At 39.6% G+C, this 23,735-nt stretch overlaps 1 protein-coding gene across 17 annotated transcripts in view; it reads left to right on the forward strand.

Annotated features, from left to right (window-relative positions):
* Positions 1–23,735, forward strand: part of LOC141946183 (poly(rC)-binding protein 3-like) — a 547,598-nt gene that overhangs the window by 460,789 nt on the left and 63,074 nt on the right. For all 17 annotated transcript variants that reach the window (XM_074875589.1, XM_074875578.1, XM_074875568.1 and 14 more), the window contains one exon: positions 18,779–18,925. In XM_074875589.1, coding sequence (XP_074731690.1) covers positions 18,848–18,925 — 78 coding nt within the window. In that variant the 5' untranslated portion in view covers positions 18,779–18,847. The remainder of the gene's footprint in view (positions 1–18,778; positions 18,926–23,735) is intronic.

Here is a 23,735-nt window from a genome sequence, read left to right on the forward strand (position 1 = left end):
CCCAGCGTAACTTGGGGCATGTCTGTAGCCTATGAATGATCCAAACTGACATTTGCATTGTCAAGAACAATACATAAGCTGACATTTGTGTATAGAAAGGCTGTGTGATAAAACAGTGGTTGCTGCTACATTTTATGTGATCAGAATATTATCTGAGTACTGAGGGAGCATTGGGGCTAACACAGGCAGGTTTATGCATGTAGGACTCCATCAGAATGTGTATATATATAAATGTATATGTGTATTGTGTGGGTGATCTCTCAATTATCTTGATTTTATATTACAGTATAATTATATAATATAAATATATATATATTACAGGTTGGGAAGACTCTAGATAGCTTGACTGAATGCTGTTGCAAAGACAGAGCTTCATCTTTATGGGTAGCAATTGAAGACTTAGATCCTGAAGAAAAAGATCCTGCTCATGAACTCAGTATTAAACAGGCTCAGAACTGTTGCATTCTGGGAAAATCTTGACTTGTTTTATAAAACAATTCAGCCTAGTTCCTCTTGACAATGTTTTGGTATCATACCCCGGTTTATAGAAAATACATCAACTCTGTTACCAGTGTACTTTGGCTTTATATGTAAGTACATGTGTGAACATGGAGATGCACACTGCTATGTGTTCCACATATTGAACAGCGGTTAATTAGGCAGAGCACAGTGAAGCCTCCCACACAGATTATTTTCCTTCTGTATCTTATCACTTCCCCTATTGAGGTGGAAAATAGCTACAGACAGGAACTAGATCTGCCTGTTACAAACAGGGTCCATTTTTATTTCAGCTGCTCTTAATTGATTTCACTTCAAGGATGTATATATAAGTTGTAGATGAAAATCAATTACATAGTTGAGAAATGGAGCATCAGAAAGCAATTTATAAGTAGATTTCCTTAAATGCTACAAGAAAAATTGTTAATTTGTATGGACCATGTCAAGGGGAAAGGGAGGGGGAACAGTTAATAATGTGGTCCTCCTTCTGTGCTGACCTAAAAGCAGCTCTGTTGAGCATGTTAGCTCTTCAGATGAATCACTGAATGTAACTAGTTGACTCCAGGCAGTCCTGGACAGTCTCTGTGGGTAGCTGCTGGGGGATAACTGTCCTATACTTAGAATCCTTTTTTAAGATAGAATGACTGCAGACATCATTTGTTTCATGGTAGCAAGATGGCATGGCATGGTGGTTTGGCTGCAGCTGTGCCCACGCTGGGCAGGTTCTGGGATCCTCCATGTGCTTGGATTAAGGGGTCTAAATCACCCAGTTATATGGTCTGCTGCACCTAAATAACTAAGGACCTGCCAGCATCCAGACACTTAGGAGGCACCTCTGCTGTTTCTACTGACATACATTGATTCTGGAGGAACTACTCCCTGTTACCAGTGTAGTCTTTAAGGTTTCTTCAAAAAGTGTTTCTGTGCCCTGCCTAAGTCAGGGTGGTGGGTAAAAGGCAGGTTGTGCTTCTGCACTCCTTACTGCTGGAGTTCATAGGAAATGTCTTCAATGGAGCATGAACAGTTCTTCCTGCTGCTTCCTGAGATGGGTCTCACATGCTTGTGGGTGAGCCTGTGGTGACAAAAGGAGAACTTTGGTTTGGGTCTTGTCACATGGTCAGCAGTCCTCACTGGAGAAGGGAATTAATTTTTAATCTTTTTTGGAGGAGGTCCAAACCTGAAATACTACAGTAGAGTGGTCACCTCCTCTTACTTTTCATTCTCATCTTTTCTTAAATGAAGGCAAAAAATAGAGGTGCAAATGACCCACATTAACACTTTGATGATCACAGTCCAGCAATTCTGCTGAAAAAGATTCTCCATGGCCCAGTCTGATCCACAAGTTTTGCAGAAAGATAGGTAAAACCATTTTCATACAGTTGAAGCCATAACAGTGAATTTATCTCTTACAGACAGTTGAAAATAGACACAGAGTGGCTTTGTTCCCACCCTGGGGGAGCTTCTGTTTTAAATACAGTCCTGTGCAAAGCAGTGGTGCTTATGGTGGCAGGAGACCTGTATTGCTACTGTGAATGAATGCTGAAATTCCATGTTTGAACCTTAAATAGCTATATTCCAAGCTGGTTATTCAAATTTACTCAAAACACTATTTTCACCTCTTAAAAAAATGATTTTAAGAGTACAGACACATTATCCTCACACTGCCTATCAGAAGTGTATATGAATCAAACGTGACCATACCTATACCCTGTCTCCAGGGCTCTGAATGCTGTGCTAGGAGCACCCACCCTGGTGCTTTTTCAACTTTTATGTCTACTTCATTGTTAACATTGATCGTGGCTGATGCAAGCCCAAATCTTAGCACCAGTTTGGCTGGTCTCTTCCCTCCTGTCGGTTACTCCATCTCCACTGACTCTTTCCCTGTCTCTTTCAATGCTACCTTGATCACCTGCTTGAAGAAAAAAAAACATATACCCAAGTTAGCTGGCTGCTGTCTCCTCTTCTTTTTGCAGCATCAGGCACCTTCTGTCATGCCTCAAGTGATGGCAAAAGTACTCTTTGCTTACTCAGTGCCACCTTTTCACCGTTTCTCCTTTAGTTTCTCCATTCACCTCTGGTAGGAAAAACAAGTCAGCTCCACATGACCCTCTGCTTCTTGGTGTCAGGGTGCAGCTCCTACTCTTTTTCCTCATTCAGCCTTTCCTCTCTGCATCCTGCTGGCAGGAGATTCCATCCAGCGCTGGTTCAGTTGCTTACCGAACCATATATCCAACCTCTGAACATCTGAGCAGATGCTACCACCAGCATCCAAACTGCCATCAGCACAAGCAACAAGCTTACAACTGAGTTGCTCTCTTAAGTAACCTGAGTAAAGAGCCACTTACCCCATGCTGCCCTGTCCTGACTTGACCCTGACCTTACAAACTGCTTTTATTATCAGTGCTTGAAGGGTGACATTGTCTTTTGTCTCTTCAGTTTCTACCAACAGTCTGAAAGCTTCATCCCAAGGTCATGTGACTAAGCTAAGGTAAACATCTGTATGTTCAAACACCCTGTCTTTAAGGACACTTCATAAAACATCCTGGGGACAGAGGTGCTACTGAGCTACATCTGACCAGACATACAGCACAGACATCTACTCGTTGTTCAATGGTAGTCACTAGCTGGCAAACCTGTTTTCACCTTGGCTGTTGAGCAATAAATTCTTATAAATTCTTTAGGGAGTATTTCTAATTAAGCATGATGGCTTTTGTTCTTTGGTAATACTGGCAAGACGATGTCAATGTCTTGTCAAATTGTAATAATCCTCTGCATGTCTTATGGTGTGTACAGTTTACTTTGAAGCTCTAGAAAAGCAATGAGTAATTTCTTTGCATGGCCACTGACCCTGAGCAACTGCTGTGTTATGGCCCAAGCTTGTGAGGTGGAAAATGAGGGGAGGAAGTGAGTTTATTTAAACTTACAAAAAAAGATGAAAGAAAGAAAAAAGGAAAATAATGATTAACAATATCTGTTAATAGGATTTTCATAGGCATGCCCTGCCACTGGAACATATCTCTCTTCAGGGCAGCTTCCCTGCCTGTTTTAGCTAAATAGAAACCTCCTATGAATAGGTGATATCTTCTACCAGATCTTCACCTCTTCTTCAGACATCAGAGAGATATCAGGAAGTTGGTTAAGAAGGAGGGGAGAGAACCTTGTTTTCCTGGGTTTCAGATAGTTCTTCAGCAAAATACACTGATTACTCTTTTACTTTTTGTTAGCTGTGTATTTTTGTTTTGCTCTGTGTTTCCTTCCAAAAGTTTGAGGTGTTTGCTTTCAGGATTATGTCTTTTATGAAAATAACCAGGCTTCCAAATGCAGCCTGTTGAGTTTGCCAAGTTACTAGACACACAGGTTGCCAGAGGAGTTTTGCTTCTCGTATTGCCTGTAAGTAGATCAGCAATGTGGAAGCTTTGAGCTTCACAATATCCTCGTCTCACCTGCTGTATTTTGCTGAGAAAAGGTGAGGTGGTGAAATACAGAAAAGGAGGAATTTCCATCTTTCCTTTTTGTGACATTCCCATAGGGACAGCAGCATAGTGCAAGGGCACCTCTTAAGAGCACATCTTTAGGAGTGCAGGGAGTTACATGCCCTGGATGGATGAAGTCCCAGAAGGAAGCTGGAAATGCTTTTGACTGAGGCAAGAGTCGGTCTGGCCACACAGGAAAGGAAAGCCCAAATGCTTGTGACAGTTAATTAAGGCTACACAACTATGGGAATCAGGCTATTACCAAGTTGTTTCAGTCCAGCTATTGTGTGTTTGCATGATACTTATTACTTTTGGGGACAATGATTTTTCTTCATTATTATTCTGAGAACTGTATGGCCTCCTTTTGGATTGTTTTTAAGTAATTCCTAGCAAAATACATGTGTCCAAAACCAGCTGGATAATCTGTTCAGTGTGACTGTTCCTGATGTGCTTGCTACAGCAATAGAGCCTGGAAGAATATAACACAGAAAAAGTCTCCAAAAGGAAGGGAACATCAAGGCAGGCAAGATTTTAAACTCTCAAAAGTAAGACCATGTTGGGGTTGTTTTGCTTGTTATTGTTGTGGTCTGCCCACTCTGGTGCTTTGAGTTTTAGAGGCAGTCCCTAAAGCCACATTGTATTGTTCAGTCATTAACTTCTGTTGGCGGAGGTGCCTTCCTGCAGCACTTCCTTATTGAGGCAGTGGATGCTTCTTGACAAATATCTGTTCATCCCCTGCAAAAAATAAACAAAAAGAATAAAGAACAAAGCAAAACCTGACCAACACCTGTGATCTGTTAGAGAGCACTTCTTTAAATGCTTATGATGGTTTGCAGGTTTGTGGGTTAACAAACCCACCCATAACACAAAGATAAATGGCAGTCGCCAGTGGTGATTTCCATTGTGTTGATTACAAGCTGATACAGTCATGGGCATGTTACAGATGCCTTACACTTGCTCATCTGATACACAGGTGACCCAATTCACGTCTGCTAGTATGTGGGAAGTTATCCATCAAGGTGGCTGCTAAACTGTGTGCTCAGTGGTCCGTGCTATGGTACCCTGCAACAGGTGTTGGCTGCCATTGCGTTTGGAAGGATGTCAGATCATGCTGGAGCCTGGCTTTAGCTCCTTTATTATAGGGACTTTTGTCAACTGCTACAGATCATTTCAGACTGCTTTGTGATTCTCAAGGGATGAGGTTGCAAATGTACTTAATGAAAATTATATTAAACTGATCAAGCACAACATAAAGCTTTAGCTAGAATGTCTTATGTATTGCATCTATGAACTCCACCCAAACTTTAAAAGGAATTGTCTTAGTGACTCATCTTTTCATGTATCGTGTCATCCATCAGATAACAGCATTTTCAGAAGCACAGGAACAGGTCAGATTATTTTGTCTTCTGCAGCATGCAGCGTAGATTTGCTTTCTCTTTTTCCCCCGTCTCTTCCCTGCCTCCAACTCTCTCTCTGTGTCTCTCTCTTTTCCAATTTATCTGGATTAAACAAGTCTCTGATTATTCTTTATGCCACTGCAAATAAAGTCATTTTCAGAAACAGATGTCGAAAGAGCCCAGTGAAATAATCCTGGAGGCAGATGCAGTCTTCCATAAGCTGCCAAATGCATGGTGCAATCAAAGTGATGAAACAAAATGGAACAGGCTGCAGAAAAAGTAATTAAATTATAGTTCCATTGTAGAAGCACATTTTAAAATTACTGAGATTCAGAGCCCATAATGCTGGTATTATACTTGAAAGAATACTTGCCATGGGTCATGAGCATTTTTTTTAACAGTTATTAATCATGCTTGACTGGAAAGACATGTGTAACCTACAACAAGCAGTGGCTGTAGTTGTGCCAAAGGAAGCTTTTGTTCCCTGAAGAGAATTGTATCAAAGGCCAGTGTGTCCTATTATTACGTGTGCAATAGCAAAGTGCAGAATCTGAAATGGGGCTTTTCAGATTTCAATACAGAGCACTGGAGGGGAAAAAAGAAAACAAGTATTGTATCTTTTTGAATACTATATGACCTCCTTTTTCTCTTACCAAGTTAACTTACTTATTGACTAAATAATAGTAAAAAAATATCTAAAACATCCCTACTCTCCCCAGCTTCAATAAAGATAATGCCAGGGCTCTTGTAAAAATGGAAAAGAGACAGAAAATGTACAAAGTCTTGGAAACCGGAGATTTAAAAGACCTCATTAGTTCATTCAACTCTGTTTCCTTTCCATTACGAAGTGAGTCAATAGAAGAGCAGATAGAAATCTTTTTTTTTTTTTAGTCAGTTGTCAATATCTAAATGTCCTGTGGGAATGTGTTGATTTCCTTATTAAAAAATTAGATTAAAGACTTTGATAATGACTGTCCATACTGCCTTTGCAAAATTGTAAAATTGTGCCATTTTGGTTTTACATTGCAAAGAGATACTTTTACTTTGAGATATGTTATACATAATAGAATATGAAACCACAAAGTTGAAGTCTGTACAAAAATTTAGTTGTAGAAAAATTGCTTCTTTGGATCAACAAAAAATATTAAAACATACATAAACACACACACTAAATTGTTTCAAAATTTGACATTTTGGTTCAATTAGGAATGAAAGCAAACTTTGCAAGGTGGAATTTCCTATAAAATATACACTCTGTGTCTAAATTCTGTTTAAGACCTGATCCAGCATTCCCAGCTCTGAGTGTATCTCTTATAAGGCTTCCAGGAAGCTTTATGCAACCTTTCTATATGGAAATGCCAGAGGCACTGCCACTTCTGGAGAATGTCATTCAACCTGAGAGATACCCCAAACAGGTTTTGGGGACAGAAATTTAGCTTTAGTTTCTTCCTTTTTGGGTAGTAAAGTCATCTCTGCATCAGTCAGCCACACTTGGAGCATCATAGTTTCTCTCCTTTTCTTTGGTTCCCTCCAATATTATTAGCCTTTTTTGAATACTGCCTCATTTGTTGCTGGCTAAGGTCCACCTCCATCTTTGTATAATTTTCTATCAGTAGTTTTTTCCACTCTCCTCTCAATGAACTCCCTCTTTTGTGGTCCCAGGCCAAAGGTGGGAAGGTAAGGGCAGCATCAAATCCTCCACATTAGCACAGGTCCTGTCTTTTTTTCATACAGAGCATTGGACCAGATGCCACATCCAGTTACATCTGTGAAACTGTTTAAGGCAGTGGGGTTGCATACGAGCAACAAAGCTACTGGAGCAGCTGGGAAAAAAAAAATCAAATGTGTATGCTATGTCTGCTTAAAGCACCTTTTGTAGGGATTTCCTCCAAACATGGGGCTTTTTTAGTGATTGTATTAGTTCACGTCCAGAGCCCCCTCCTCTCGCTTTGCTCTCTCATGATGCTCACTGGCTGGCTGTGAGCTGCTGAGTGACTGGTGTGCATCTGGTGACCCTCCTGCTGCCAGCCCAACTGAGAATCGGTCACTGCTGGCTTCAAGGACAAAGCTTCTGCAGTGGATCCACGACCTTGCACCTTTAGTTAGGCTGTGGCTCCACGAAACTTGGGTGAACTCGAAACATCGAATGTCCCTGTATCTCTTCAAAATGTTGAAACTGGCCAGGAACAGATATTTCATGAAGTGCTGTTTCAGCTGAGCAAATGAGTTGTTTATGCAAAAATAGGCTCTTTTCTTTGTAAAGGTTGCCCAGAAGTAGCAAATGGATAACCTTAGCACTTTTTTTTCCCAGTGCTAGAGCAAGATATACTGATTCACTTTACAGCTGGCACTTTGAAGTTATTAATAAAGTATTTGATTTTTCTTCACTTTTGCATACTTCATCAATTAAACTTGCTTTTGAGTTTTAAAGATTCTTCTTCAGTGACAAAAATATTAAGTGGCTTAAATCCTGGTGTGTGTTTGTCTCTTTACTCTGAGTATTGACTCCCCATAAAAAGAGTCATTTATTGTCGGCTGGTTGTTGGGGGTTTTTTGTTAAATCTAGTTTCAAATGAGGCTCTGGGAACTTACTGGGGTTTTTTACCCACTGTACAGTCCCAAGTTTCACAGTAAAATTCTTATAATGCTCTATGTTTTAACTAACCGCCAGTGACTGAGAACTTAAATATTCATCTTGTGAGCATGACTTTTGAAGGCAGAAATTCCTGTGACCTGGTAGGACATTGCAATGCTGCTTTTTGTTTTCCCTTTTATCCCCATGAATGATGGAAGTCTTTGCAGCACTCAGCCATATTTGCAGCTGTTACAGCTGTGCTCCTGTTGGACCAGTTTCCCTTTCTCAGACAGTTCCCAGTCCATCCTTACCTCAAGTGAGCAGGAGTGTGGTGTCCCAGGAGGGAGCCTGTGACTCACATTCCAGAGGCTGGTACCAGTCCCCTTGCAGGAGGATGGGAGCTCATTCTTTTCCCTCCCTGAGATGCTGTATGAATTTCCTTTTTTTTTTAATGGCTATTTATTTTATTCATCTAGGGAGCTTGAATGGATTTTCAAATCACAGTCTTGTAAATAACATAATTAAGGTGGTTATAAAAGTTATATTTTTGCTTGTTTGTGTCAGAGATTCAATTATATCAATATATAATATCTTACTGTTTAATAAGGTGAAATGTATTATTATCATTAGCCTCTTTTCCCTAACCAACAACCATGTTTTATACTGGATTGAGTGGAACAACTGACTCATGTTTATCGAACCAGCTATGTCTACAAAACATTTAATTTACAAATAGGTTGGACAAATATATATATTCTAAGGCAGATGTCATTTCAGCATTGATGTAATTATAAAAATACTTACTCTGTGCCCAGCAGGAACATACTTGATGGGTGAATGTTTCCCATTAAAGAAGCTCCAGTATTTCTTGGACTATTGTACTGGGTGTGGGACATTTTAAAATTTTATCAGTAAGAAGCTATCTGTACTCTTGCGTGTACTGGCAAAGAAAATGATAATTCTTCTTTACATCTGTGAGACTGTTTTTACTAAAGATAAAAATAATTTTAAAAATTATGCTGTTCTTAATATTTGCTTATTAGATTATGCTCCAGCAATCTTTTAACGTTTGTCCACATCTGTCATGTAAAAAACTTTCTAACATATAATCATATTCTATGCATATATGCATACTATATTAAAATATATCTTTTTATATATGTATATAAATCTTGCTCACGTAAAATATCTTGGAAATGGACCATGTGAACAATTTATATATTTTCTCAGATTTTAAAAAATGAAAAAAAACCCATCTGTTTAGGCTTGACTCTCATGTGGTACAAGTGCGTTTATTTTTAAATCAACAAAGTTTGTATGCCCCAGAACATTTTTAGTTGTTTTATTTGCTTTGAATTAAATTAAGGTAAATTTACAATTGAAACTTTATTTGAAAATTATTTAATTGATGAAATGTTGAAGTCACACATTTGACTTTAGGGGGCAGAGATAATTTAACAAATGTAACACACATTCACAGTGTTCAGGTCTTCAGAATCCAGGGTTTTTCCAGGAATAGGTGTGGACTGAAAATCTGTTCTTATATGGTAGGCCATTCTTGTAAGCATCTCTGTGCTGGAGAGACCATTCTGCTACTGTTGGTGGTCTGTTCAGTTTTTTTACCTGCCTTCGTTGTGACTTATATGTACATTTCTTTACTAGATTTATTATCTCAGACCATGTGGAATGATTAATACAAGTTAGGTGGAGTGTCTGTTCCTTAGTTGAACATAAGCAAGTAAAGCAAAATATTTATTTAGAACTTGTGTTGCACAACATGAAAACAAACAAAGATTTGAGAAACACGATGCTTAACTTGAGGAGCCACGGGATAAAGTGGCAGGTAAAGCTGATTTTGTGTTCAAAGCTATGACTAGAAATAGTCTTTGGTAAATAGCTGGCCTACCATATGCATCTGTTGTCTTCCCTGATCTTGCAAACTGCCACGTCCATGATAAAGCTTACAGTTAATTGCATTGCATGCCATTAGGAAAGGAAAGAAAGCACCTTCTGGTCCATCCTGAACGCGTCATTGAATCCTCCTGGAGAATATTTGTAGAGAATAATTTACAGTGGGCTGGCACAACTTTCTTATTTGTGGAGAAGTTTATGTTTCATTAGTCTGACGTGGCAGCTTCCATTTACAAGAGCTTTTAGCTGCCTGGCTTTTTCACATATGCAGAAGAGCTAGTTGGCTAGTGGATCCATACAAAGTATTGACATGCACACTCTGGTGCATTTTTTTAGTTCACGGCAAACTGTAAAGATGCTCTCTGCATTCCTGCCAAGGTAATTCTTTCTGGAATAACTACAGAAAGGAGGAAAAAAAAAAAAATACTTAGAAAGATGGAAGATACCATTGGCAAAACAATCACTGCATCTTCCATAGCCTGGAAATTATTTACTTCCCTCAGGATCCCAAATCTGTGTGGCATTTGCTGAAGGCCATTATACAGCTTTTCTAGATTTCCTGAGATTTGATTTCCAGACATTTGATAGCATTTATTACCTGTTTGACATGTGATGTTTTCTGAAGGGATAACTTTCTGTATTTTGGCAAAGTATGTGGCTGTCTATTCACACACAGCATAATATTTTGATATTAATTTATATTAGATAAGTGATTCATCACTGAATGTTGTTATTAGGAAATAGTTTTGTGAACAATAGTCTTTATTGTGCTGCTGTGAGTTTTCTTCCTGTAATAAATTCATGATGCTAATATTTTTTACTCAAAAGGTTTTACAGAAAATGTTGTTAAGTAGAAGAGTGAATAAATATGTTGCTGTTCATTTCCTTTAATAAATCAAAAAAGGAGCAGCCAATGCTATTGGCTGAGGCATATGCTTTTTGACCAGCATGAGGAAGAGTGGTCCATTTAAAGAAAGGGGCTCATATATGTCAAGTTCAGCAGCTAAACATCCATCAGTTGAGAACAGAAAAAGTAAGTTTCTAATCTTTTGCTGTTCTCTTCAAAGATTATTTGACATCTAGTGATCTTCAGCAAATGAGACGTGAGTCATATAGGGTAAGGGCATTTCTCGTTTTAGGGAGAACACAAAGACAGCTGCTTCTATAGATAGGATAGGTTCTTCCTCTGACAAAATAGTTAAACATATCCCTCAAGGAAAAACTAGTACCACTTTACATACTTCATAAAATTACTTTGAAAAGGCAGCACTCCTGGAGTCTTGCCAGTTTTTATACTTGCTGTTGCCTTTAAAAGTTGTTCTGCTGTTTTTTCAATCTGTTATTTCCATATTGGTTTCACATCTTTAGCAAACCTGCTACTTCCAGATATCTGTAGTAACTACAGAGCTTAGGGTATCAGAGATACAGAGATTTTTACAACAATTAATACAAGGACAACATGGCTTGCTAAGATGTGTAACTGTCTTTTGTTGGTGGCTGTTAACTGGTAGAATAATGTGCTGCTTTTTAATCCCCTTTGACTTTTAGATAGTATTTTACCATTTTTTTTTTGTAAAATAGGATTTTGTATATCTGTAGACTCAATGCTGCTCTTTCAGTGGCCCATATTCAGCTTGATTTCCTATAGTTGACAGTAGTTTATATCTCTTTGAGCATGTGATTTATTAATTTCCTAAAACCTTGTTCTCTCTAGTATTTGAGTTTCATTCTTGAGCTATTCCCTATCTTTTTAGTGAAAACCCATTTTACCAACTCACACACACACACACACACACACACACGCTTTGTTCTGCTAACACAAAGAATCAGTTTTCTCATTTCTGGATTTTTGGATCCATCCCAACTATCAGCTTACTTAAAATGGTCCATGATACGACGATTTAATGAAGCCATGTTCTGAAGATCTTGTTCCCTTCTTTAAAGAGTTAGAGATTAACATTAAATCTATTTTGGGATATAAATGATAAGGATGTGAATAAAATGTATAATCCCATTCCTTTGTGTACAGTTGTCTCTAGTAATTTGGGAGATGGAACTGGTAAAGTAGAAAGGTTAATACTGCACTCACTTCCTTAGCTATTGTTCATTAATCAAATTCTCCTGGTGAGGCTTCTGTATAAAACTGGAGTGCTTCAAAGAATGATTTCTCCTTTTCCAAACAGTTATTACTGGCAGAGAAATCCTTTGAAGAGTTGTCATTGTTATTACTGTTATGTTACTGTGGACATCCTGTGAGCTTTTTGTTCTTAGTAGCATCACAACAATATGGTTTAGTAACAGTAGATGGCTTCATCCTCCAGTTGACACAGAAGCTGAAGAAGTGTATGTTAAGCAAATGTCCAGTCATATTCTTTTCTTTCAGCTGAGACCATAAATAGCTGCTGATCATTATCACTTTTCACCATTTCTGAAAAGAAGTTCCTTGAAACAAAATAATACATCTGGAGCTGTCTTTGCTTTTGATTTCACTTTGGGTTGGGGGGGGTTAACTTCTGCCAGTGTTTTTTTGTATAATTACACTGTTTAGTCCTTTGGCATCCAACAATGTTGCTTTCAAGTGAAAAGCCATAGATAATAACTGCGTAGCTTATCAAAGAACTTGAAAGCAAAGTAGTTATTTCTTCATTTGATAGCATGAACCTTTCTGTGGCAGACAGCTTATTTATCATTTTAAACTTTACACATATGGCTGAATGTGTCAATTTCTATTGATAACATCATCACTTCTTGTCCTGTAGTAATTTTCTTATGTTTCTTTCAGTCTCCTTCTCCTTTCCTATATTCCCTCCAGTTTAAATGAAAGACTAAAATCATGTAAGTAGCATAAATCTGTCCCCAAAGAACTCTGCTCTTCTGAAAGCACAGGTCCTTTCTTCTCATCATGATACCTGGCAGTGTGCTTCCTCCAATTCCTGGGAGGTTTTACTCCACGTAGAAGCTTCTAATCAAGAGGACTTAGCTACAGCCTTTTCATGGCTTCCCACATTTCAGTTTTCTCCATTATTTTGTTCACTTTTGCTATCTTTTTTCTTTTGTTTGGTAATAACATTTTTTTAAGAGTTCTTGCTAAATAAACCAAACTCTGAACTATTTCTTCGTAACATCAGTGTGTTACTGTCCATCTTCCAGTTCTTCATAACTCATGATAATTCTGTTTGTTCACCGTCAGTTTACTCTGCTCATGCCTTAGTCTCCTTGTTCAGTCCCTGTCTTTTCCTTCCCCCATCCCTATAGCTTCATCATCTGCTTAGCTACCTCTCCTTTGCGATGTTTCCAGATATTATGGAAATGACAGATTTACTGTGAGAGACTAGATGTTCCTATGTTTCCCTTATCAGAGTTTTCTGTTTCTAAACCTACAGATACATGGGAACTAGATGATTAAGTCCTTTAGAGGCTTATTTAAATTAGAGATGGTTTCTGCTGAATGTCACTATAATTTCCCCCACTCTTTTTTCTTTGTTATAAAATTTTTTTTCTTCCAGTGGAACAACTGGAATTTGTTCTTTTGAATTTCATCTGTAGATTCTTCCTTGCTTTCTTCATAATTACACCTTTCTGTTGATGGTGATGAAGCACCATAATTAGGTTCCAGAGTCCCCTTTGAGGCTCAAGCACAGGGAATGCTGTGCTGGGTGCTCTGACCAGTTTCATCTTTCCTGACAAGCTCAGATTTAAAAACCATACAATCAAGATTTCACATACCAGAACACGTTTTCAGGTGGTTCTTACTTGCACGTTGATTCTTCTCACATTATTCTCTATATCAGCCATATGAAGCTTCATCTCTCTCTTTCTCCCTGCGTTTCTCCTTCTCTCCTCTCTGCATCTCTTTCCTTTCCAGCACATCTCTGTGACTGTGCAGCTCCGTCCCATTTCACACCATGCACACTCTCCCTTTCTCTCCCTCCTCCCTCTCATTCCTCTGGATCTTCCAGAAGAGAAGCTTTCTTGGCAGATTCATGGATGTCAAATAATTCATTATAGCTTTAAACTCAGAGATCAATTGCCTGATGTCTACCTTGGTACTGTGTTGATTTTACTCCTCTTTGGCATCCCTGCCTGCTGTGGAGTCAAAGGCTTTCTTATCCTGCATGCCTGGAGTGGTCACCTTAGAGATTTAAAACATATATATATATTTATATACCTATATTTTTCAGCACTGTACAGCCACATTCTCTGCAGTGGTCTGCTTATTTTCTTGGGAGAGATTTACTAGGCTTGAGGGGTAGGAAGAAAAGGGGTCATGAAGTTGACTTTCCATGTCTCAGGCTTCAGGCAGCCATCTCACACTACCCCCTCGGCCATGTGGATTCCTAACCTCTATGTGTGTTCGTGTGTGGGGGTTGTGGCATTGTCCTTCAGCTGTATAGTTCATCTTGCAGCTTTTATTAATTCAGTGAAATCCTTGAGGAACTGTGTTGTTCTTTGTGGTACTTTGATGAACACGTGGCTTAACTGCTTGTTGTTTCAGTCATTTAATCTACCTACAGTTACTGAAAAGCCATGTTAGAAAATTGATGGTTCTTATATGATGAATAGTGAGCATATATGACATGCCCTTTTATGCCTGTATATGCATGTATAGAAACACATAACTACAGATATAATGCATTTGCATAAGACTATATGTTCATTTTATTGGAGTTTTCAAAAGGCTGGGGGTTTTTTTAATGCATTTGGGTGCCTTTTTCTACCTAAAGAGAAATTTTCACTTTTTACATGATAAACAGCAGTGGAAATGTCCTCAAAAGTTCACACTCGGCCCCACAGGAGGCAAAGATCTGCTGTTTGCTGGGAACTATCTGTCTGATGTGATCTACTTTCCTTTGTTCCCTGGGCATGATTTTTTTGTTTGTTACCTGGAGCTGCAGAGCTGCAGAGCCCCGGATCTTGTGTTTTGTGCATTCTGGTCCAGAGTCACAACGTCAGAAGGAGGATGTTGTCCAGCTGTCCTCCTGTCACAGCCAGGTCTCTGCTGAAGGCAGGTTAAAATGCATAAACCCTCACTCTTAACATTCAGCCATGCAATTGACTGTGTCTGCCTGCAGGATACTCTCTGCTCACCTGTGGAGTCCCCTGAATTTCCACTGGCATCAGGAAAAGGGTGACACATTGATTTTTTTCGTAGTCTGAGACTCAACTCTCCCAGCCCCCAGAGAAGCCATGAGACCTCATCACACAGAGCTTGAGAAGGGAAAGCCTTATGTGTTCAGCCTTCTGTTTGCACACACAGAGAGGCATGCAGAAGCCGGGAACATAGTAAATTGTTCAAAATGCCGATTTTGTAAAGGAGAGGGAAATTATTTTGCCAATTAAGTATTCATGATGTGCTCATATATTACAGCAGTAGGTTTATAAATACATGGATGTATTGCCGGCTGGTAGGAGAATTTGTAGAGGAAACCATTCTCTTCCTGTGTCATGATCTGACATCTCCATGCACACAGAGATCTAGACCAGCATGTGTTTACGATGATGCCTGCAGAAAAATTTGCTTTAATTAGTTAAAAATAATAAAGTACGACAATGCATTTTATTTTAATCTGTCTTTAAAACTGAAATACTCAGGTGATTAACAGTCCTGTAGGCTTACTTTATAAAGCTGTAAATGTTTTACCAGAATACTTCAACTCTCAGGACAACTGGGGCAGTTGTAAATGACCTGTCATAGTAAAAGCTCTTCTCTCTTCATGATGTATTGTACAGTTTTCACGTATTCTTCTTTAGCATGTGAGGTTGCTTCTTGAATTCATTCCCTTTGTATCTCACACAGCTGCCTAACTCCTTGCAGGCACACACGCTCTCAGCCCTCCCCCAGACATCTGTTCTGCTTCTCAGTACCAGGTGCCAGAGCTTGAGGTTGTTGGGAGGAGGGGCAAAGACAAAATCCTTCAAAAAAATTAGATGGCAGTGATATTTTTAACAATATTTGTGGTGAAATTTCATTTTTAACCTCTGTTTTTAAATAGAACCCAAAAGGCGTTAGCTAAAAATACAGATTTTTTTTCAGGTTTTATCTGGAAAAGGTCAGGCTTTGGTGGGGATTGGTTTGTTGTCTGAGAAAAGGCTTTCCTCCAAAATTCTTCCCAAAGTGAGCATACTGCCGTAGCATCACAGCAGTAAAAGGCCATGGCAACTGTAAACCTGTATCTAGTCTGGGTTTATTTTTCCCACATGGGCATACATTTCGTTAGAAACATAGCTGTACCTTCATCACTAGATTTTGGTCCACGGGTGGTCTTAAATACCTTGCTTCTACTTGGAACACATCCATTATGTGAAATCTTCCAAGCATGCCTTAAGCTACCATGCGTTTCTAGAGATCTCAGATGGCCTGTATTGCTCCCATAAAGTCCAGAATGCTAAGATGTATTCTACTGTTTATGTACCAGAGTGCTCCTGTTTGGCGTGGGGGGGGGGTTTGACAGAGCTGAACAGAAAATGCTTGGGCTGTCAGAGCCAGAGAATTTCCCTCAGCAAGCAGCAAGGAGCAGGTGAGCACCATGGCAGTATTCCCTTTCTTAGTCTGGGAACAACCACAGTCTTCTCCTCTGCTGCTCCCCCTGTGCTTGTCAGAAGGGACTGTTGTGGCCACCCACTTGCAGATTTTACTGTGAGTCCTGGTCCAACCTTAAAGAAGCAGAATAAAGCCCGATACCTTTCATCTCATTTCCTACCAGCTGCCCTGGGACATTTTCCTCTCACCCACTTGCACACCTGGTACGTCAGAGGCATGGCCAGGCTGCTTCTGTTTTCTGCTTTCTCACCCAGGCACCTTGTTCTCTACTGCTTTTCTCCATCTGGATAGGTGATATGTAATGTAAGTGATAAGTTTAGAAATGTGGAATAAACGAGATTTATTTCGGTGGCTGTGGTCTGGGTGGTAGAGCATATGGTATGAAATACACTGAGTCCATGCTGGGTTAGGGAAAATTAGCCCTGGCAACAGAGCAGGTAGGCAGGAACTGCTCTGTGTAGCGACTAATGAATTTGCTTGTAGGAAGAGGAGTTTAAGTTGCTCTTTCTCTTTCTTTCTTTTCACCTCTGTCCTGGTTTTGGCTGGGATAGAGCTAATTTTCCTTCTCAAGTATGTCTGCCTCTTACTCTTGCAGTCACTGAAGGCACAGAAGCTCTCTGTTGGTCCTAAGTACTCCTGCAGAGACTTGAGAGAAAACCCTGCATCTTCCAGTGTATTTCCCAGCAGCAAAAACATCAGGAGTGGCTTGACCACCCTCAGGCTCAGGCTGAAGTGAGAAGCCTCAGCCATCAGAGGAGTGACTTTCTGTGATGGTCTACAGATAATAGACAGAGGGCAAAATGTGTAACAAGGGGAAATGAGAGTCAGCAGATTTAAGCCAGATAAAGTGGAGCACTTCTTCCCACACTAATAATTAATCTGTGAGACCAGAACTTCTGGAGACCAGATGTATGGATTCAAGAAGGGATTAGACAAATTCATGGAGGAGTGGTCCGCCAATGGTTATTGAAAATGCTGGTCCGGATGCAGTCTCCCAGAAGACCCTGAATTGCTGATTGCTGGCAGCTCAGCAAGTCTATCAGGGATGACTCCATACATGTTTCTTGTGCTCTTTCTTTAAGCATTGCTGTTGACTTCTCTCACACCTAACATGCTCAATTAAGTTGGACTTTACTTTAGTCTAATATGTAAGTACTTAGTGGCTCTTTAGCTAGAGCTTAATCAGTTGATGAAACAGCTTGCATGATACTACCTCCAGCATTTTTAGAGGAATGATCTCGTAGGTCCCATGCCTGAGCAGTCTCCACAAAGGGACAATAGCCTGCCACCCCAGTGAGACACTGCTGTACGCTCTGAGCCACAAAATGGTTGTCCCTAGGGGTGCTCATTAACCAGTTCCCAAGCTAGCCAAATTTTTGGGAAGCTCCAAGATGCGAAGCCAATAGGGTTGTCATTAATAAGGATGGTTACTGAGAGGCGTCATGTATGTTTAAGGGTCTTATGCTCTGTAAGATACACCTGAAAAGGACAAAACTGAATAAGGAGTCTCTTAAGCCTTTTCTGCTGTGAAATTTGCCTGCCGTTGGTAATATTCCTTTTGCCCCCATTTTTGTTTGTACTGAAAAATGTCCTTGCATTAATAAACTCATAATGCATCTTGTTTATCCTTTCAAAGCCAGCCATTGCAGCTTTTATTAGCATTTTAGGATATTTATGACTTTGTAAATGACTGAAAATCTGCAGTTTGTCATTAGGAATTAAGAAAAATCTCCTTCTACTTAGGGCTGAAGCTCAGTTTTGGCCTTTGAGGGACTGAGCCACCTCTGGGCCTGGTAGACAAAAACGAAGTCAGACAGTGCCCAGATTTACAGCAGCAAGTGGCTCTTAGTTACTCAGATGTCTTTGATAATGTGTCATCCACTGTTGCTGGCAGGGATCAGTGTTTAGGCTCAGAATTAATTTCTCTCTAGCTGGAGAGAAAACAAAAACATCTCTTCTGCAAGAGCAAAAAGAAAAAGAGGTAGTAACAGGGAGAGAAATGAAAACAGCACCAGGCATGTGTAAAAGTGCATATATATATATATATATTGCACATACACACACAACGAAGGTTAACAGAGAGAAAGTGCTGTTCAGAAGAAGACATTGTATTTCACTCTGTTATGCTCTGTACTTTCAGTTTTGAAATACAGGAATTTAAAAGAATTTTTAAGGTTTCAAAAGGGAGTTTATCTTGTAATTGGTGAAGGGCTAAAGAGTTGATTGGGGAGGGATAATAATCAAAGGAGCCTTTTCAGCACTAAACTGTAGTTCATAAAATCAAAGGGAGGAATGTTAATTGGTTTGTACAACATGATATTCTCAGTTCAGAGTAGCTTCAACCACTCAATGGTACTTTTTCTTTTTCTCTCTCTCTTTGTAGGTTGATTAAGTGAATAGAAAAAAAAAGAAAAACGAAGCTGCTTTCAAATATTGAAGATACAAGGCCAGGATGAACACGAAGGACACAAAAGTGACTGAAGGAGGTCTCAATGTCACACTTACCATACGCCTTCTCATGCATGGCAAGGTGAAGCATTTACTGTTGCCACAGCAGTTGCCTGTGTATTGAGCAAGTGTATGAAGTTACCATCAGAGCCTGACAGTGGCATTGACAGAGGGTCTGTTCCTCCTCCTCCTGACTTGAGTGAAAAGCACCATTGCCATGACTGAAAAATCACCCCCTGCCTTTAAAGGCATCATACTTAAGTTTGCACTGCAGCCCAAGTTCATTGGAACAAATCCTGCCTATAACAAACCCGATTTCAGCAGTTCCAGCAGCAAAAAAAGTTCTTTCATTGATAGTTAGCCAAATTAGGCAGGCCCTTGCATAAGGCTGACCTGCATACAGCTTGCCTTTCTCATCATTTGCTGGATTTTGCAGGGTTTTTTTACGGTACCAGAATTTTGACTTGTGTGAAATAATTGCCACAGTATTACTGTCTATTTCTGTTGAATGCAAATGGATAGTTCTTCGTTATTCCGATGTAGCATCTTATTAGAGCGAACCCCCTGATAAACCAAACATTCTTCCAGGTCCCCTGCGGGTTTGTTTTGGAAGGTTGACTGTCATTTCGTTTCTGTCCAGCGCAGCACTTAAGCATGCAGATAAATGTGAAATCTGTGCCATAGACAAAGTGCCAATTCAGTATTGTCAGACTTAACAGTCTGATAACCATTTGTTTCACGTTGCCAGATAACAAAATGGGCTTTTAATTAAAAAACACATTTCATAAGTTTGTTTGTGTTATTTCCATCAGGCAACACCAGGCGTTTTTAGGCATAATGAATGAACATTGTATAAAGGAGGTGGTTTTGGCTCTTTCTTAACAAGAAGAGTGAATATATATATATATCTCTCGTTCTGGAGATCAAATTTGTATATATAAATCTAAAAAGTATTTTTACTCCTAGAATTTAATTTAATAACTAAAAGTACATTTACATTTTGAAACAGTGCATGCTTTCAACCAATGGCATATGAAATACCCATAGCACAAATAGGAGACTAAACGATCTCCTTCTGTATTTCACTTGTGGAGCTGCTAAGAAGTATAAGGGGGTACAGTTTAAGTCTGCAAATTAAAAAACTCAGAAATTAGGTTATGTCAGATGAAATTATGTATTTTCTCAGAAATTATCTAACGATTTTCTTTGATTTTTTTTCCCATGAAATACTCAGCTTCAGGCAGGCATCTGGTGTGTAAAATCTGCATCTTAAATAAGGATCTGTCAAACAAATTTAATAACAGTCTCTTTTACCAAACCCACCTAAAATCTGTACACATGTCTGCACTCAGAATTAGGTCTTAGGGATTGATTTTACTGGGTTCTGGTCCAAATCCAGAAAAGCATTTGAACACATCCTTATCCTGGTGGGTATAAGTAGCCCTACTGGTTTCAGTCAAATTCCCACGTGCTTAGGCGTGCTTTTTTTTAACCACTGTCAGACAGCTCTGCTTCTTTCAGAATCATGCCTTTAAAGGAAAAATCAAGTATCTGTCATTTTCAGGACATTTTAGTTAAACTGTGGGCTAGGGATTTTTTTTGAAACAAAAATTTTTTTTTAAATCAGAAAAAGCTAATTTTCTGTGTTAAACATCAATGATTGTGTGTGCAACCACTTTTAACAATAATGGATGTTATGTGTCCAATCTTTCAACGCATATGTAGCCCCAAGGGTCCAAATTAAACCCATAAAAGCTACAGAGTTCAAATTTTAAGTGGGAGTATACCATCATCCTCAGTTAACAAGGCACGATGGGTATTCTGTTACCTCCGCTATGCTCTAATCATGTATCCTATTGTGCCTAAGTATTGCAAAGAGTACATTAAATCAGAATTTATTTTGGTGATAAAAGTCAGACCTTTATGGTTTCTTTGATGTCATTTCTGTGATTTAGAAATGATAATATAGAGGAATGAAGGATGTCTGAGTCAATATGAACTCAGTGTGAGAAGGTCACTCTGAAAGCTGTATATGCCTCTGAAAAAGAAGAAGAAACATGTTTCTAGGCTCTTCCTTAAGATTTATTGTGGTAATGACATCGGTGGTCTCTCATTAGTATTTCTAGACAAAACAATTAACTGACGCAGAGCTTGGGCTGTGAATAACTGGTCACAACTTGAAAGAGAAGAGGGGAATAAAAAGGTTGTTTTTAAAAATAACAGTAGCAAACTGGATTCAGTTAGATAACTTTAAAGTAAGATAATTTTGAAGTTATTTATTTATTAGTGTATTTCATGGAAATATGAGGGTCTGTCCCCACCTACCTTAACTCTGTCTCTAAGCTGTTATTACCAGTGTACCTTTGCATAGAGAAGGTCTATGTGCTTTGTGATATTTGCATTCATTTTGATTGAAAGTCCGTAACTTGTGCTACTGTGCTTAGTTATCTCGGCTGTAAGTCCTGCAGACTTAGGAAAACTTTTCATGTGATTTGTATAGGGGCTTTAAGTCAAGGATGGACATCTTAATTAGGCAATTAAGCTAAATTATGTACCTGCAGACAGAAAATTCAGGATTTATATGAATGGACAGACCTCTGAAAGAAGGTAGGGAGTAATAAAATCATCTTTAACAACAACAAACAAAACAAGTAGCGAAAATCAAAGACAATGTTAGTGTCTGATAAAAGGAAAACAGATGGGAACGGTCCTGAGCTCCAGGAGAACCCAGGGCCAGTGCCTTCACACAGGTAGGACACCTCTAATCAGTACCTTTACTTTATCTTGCTTTGGGGAAAGAAGCGGCTGTAGGTCCAGCTGAGCTCCTGCAGGGCTCTCATATGGCTAGTTGGAGAACCAGCTCGGCAGCTCTTCTGCAGCGTAGCAAGATTTGGGAGCAGTTGGCCGGCGACAAGGCAAGGCATGGCCTTCATTTTCTCAGGACAGAAAATGTGGTGTTAAGGGAGGGCAGCAATTTTTTTATTAGTGGAAGGAGCAGAAAGGCTTGTGTGGGCCCAGCAAAAAGCTAACCACTGCGAGGTATAAAAGGTTCACCTCAGGGTAAATGTTTCCAGGGCCTGATATGAAAGGTGTCCTCCTGAGCCAGGACTTCAGAGAGTGTGTGATGGTGTAAGATGAAAGGCCTAATTTTCATCTTGCTCCATGTTACATCAGTAAAAAAGTTTTGATAGTGTGACAGCCCTGAAGAGAAACCAGGAGCAACACAGAGCATTTGTCATACTTTCTTGGGATGAATTAGAGGGCGGGTGTTGGGGAGTACACTACAGGGGCAGTGCTCAGATGTTCTTCACATCCACAGAGAAGCAACTATCTCTGTTTGCAGGGAATTTTAAAAGCAAAATTATGAAAAACTTGTTATAGAATCATAGAATCATAGGCTGCTTTGGGTTGGAAGGGACCTTAAAGATCATCTGGTTCCAGCCCCCTTGTCATGGGTTCCCAAGGGACACCTTCCACTAGATCAGGTTGCTCAAAGCCCTCTCCAACCTGGCCTTCAAGAGAGGGGACAGTCACAGCCTCTCTGGGCAACCTGTTCCAGTGTCTCACCACCCTCACAGCAAAGAACTTCTTCCTTACATCTAATCTAAATCTGCCCTCTTTCTGTTTAAAGCCGTTACCCCTTGTCTTATCACTACATACCCTTGTAAAAAGTCCCTCTCTGGCTTTCTTCTGGATGTGTGAAGAGGGGAGAAGGCTGCTGTGGCATGCCGCACCATCCATCACTGGAGGTTTTTAAGGGCAAGTTGGACAAAAATGAATACATCCTATAAATCTGCAGCCTCTGCTGCTTGGGACCTTTTTGACCAAGTTACCTGAATGCTGCTCTGGAGAGGGCAGGAACAGAAGAGCCTTTTGAAGCACATGCATCAGTTGGATATATAGACTATATTAAATAACGCAGACATGCATTTTCATCTTTTATTAATAAGAAAGATGCACCACATTAAGGAAGAAAACTGTTTCATGTATTTCAGTAGAATAAAACAGGGAATATAGGCTGAGGTTGTTTACATTGCCCTATTTCTCTATTTTCCATCTAATTCCTGCTGTTTCCTGAAGTAAAATAAGTAAAATCACTGTGTAGGGCAGAGGCGTGAATGGGTATGGATATTTTCTTACCTTTGTCTACTTCTAAAGTGTAATTTCTGGGCAGGATTAGAATATTGCAGGGATTGCAAGATTTCGCTTCCAGCAAAGGCAAAAGTGGCAGCATTTACCCAGATCAGATCAACACTTTTTGAAGGGTTTAAGGAATGCAAATTAAGTGTGTGTGCATTCATGGGTAAACAGCTCCCTAGCTATCAGAGCCCTATGTAAGGAGAGGTAGGGTTCAGGCTCCAAAAGAAATGTGCCTTTCATCTTTTCTTCCTTTTTGTCAAAATCAAACTTCTTTTGGCTAATGTGCATGTTATAGGGTCTTTAGTGGAGCTCGAGGTTTCTCTCTTGTCATTCCTTGCTCAGCTTTTGCTGAATTTTTTATTCCCATGACTTGTGGCTGTTTTTTTTCCTTGCTTACTGCCACAGGTAATGAGGTTGGAAGATTGTGGAAAATCGTAGCCTTGCCCACAGGTGTCTGCCAAGATACCTTAGTACTTGACATCAGCAGTGCTCTTGTTCTAGTTTTGGTCAGTTCATGCCCAGAAAGAAGTAACTCCTGAAAAAGCATCTACTTTGATTTTGGACTGGTTTGGATTTGTACACAGCTAGTGTTAACAGGCTGATTAAGACCCTAGAGACTCACCATTAAAGGTTAATTTTAGATGTGGATGGTAAGGAGACTGTGCCGGTAGAAAGATGTTAAATTTCAGGAAAGCAGCTTAATGGAGATTTAAAAGTCAGATGCATGAGGTGGAACGGGAGAAAGTGTTCAA

The sequence above is a fragment of the Strix uralensis genome, chromosome 1, assembly GCF_047716275.1.
Source record: "Strix uralensis isolate ZFMK-TIS-50842 chromosome 1, bStrUra1, whole genome shotgun sequence".
Classification (NCBI taxonomy): domain Eukaryota; kingdom Metazoa; phylum Chordata; class Aves; order Strigiformes; family Strigidae; genus Strix; species Strix uralensis.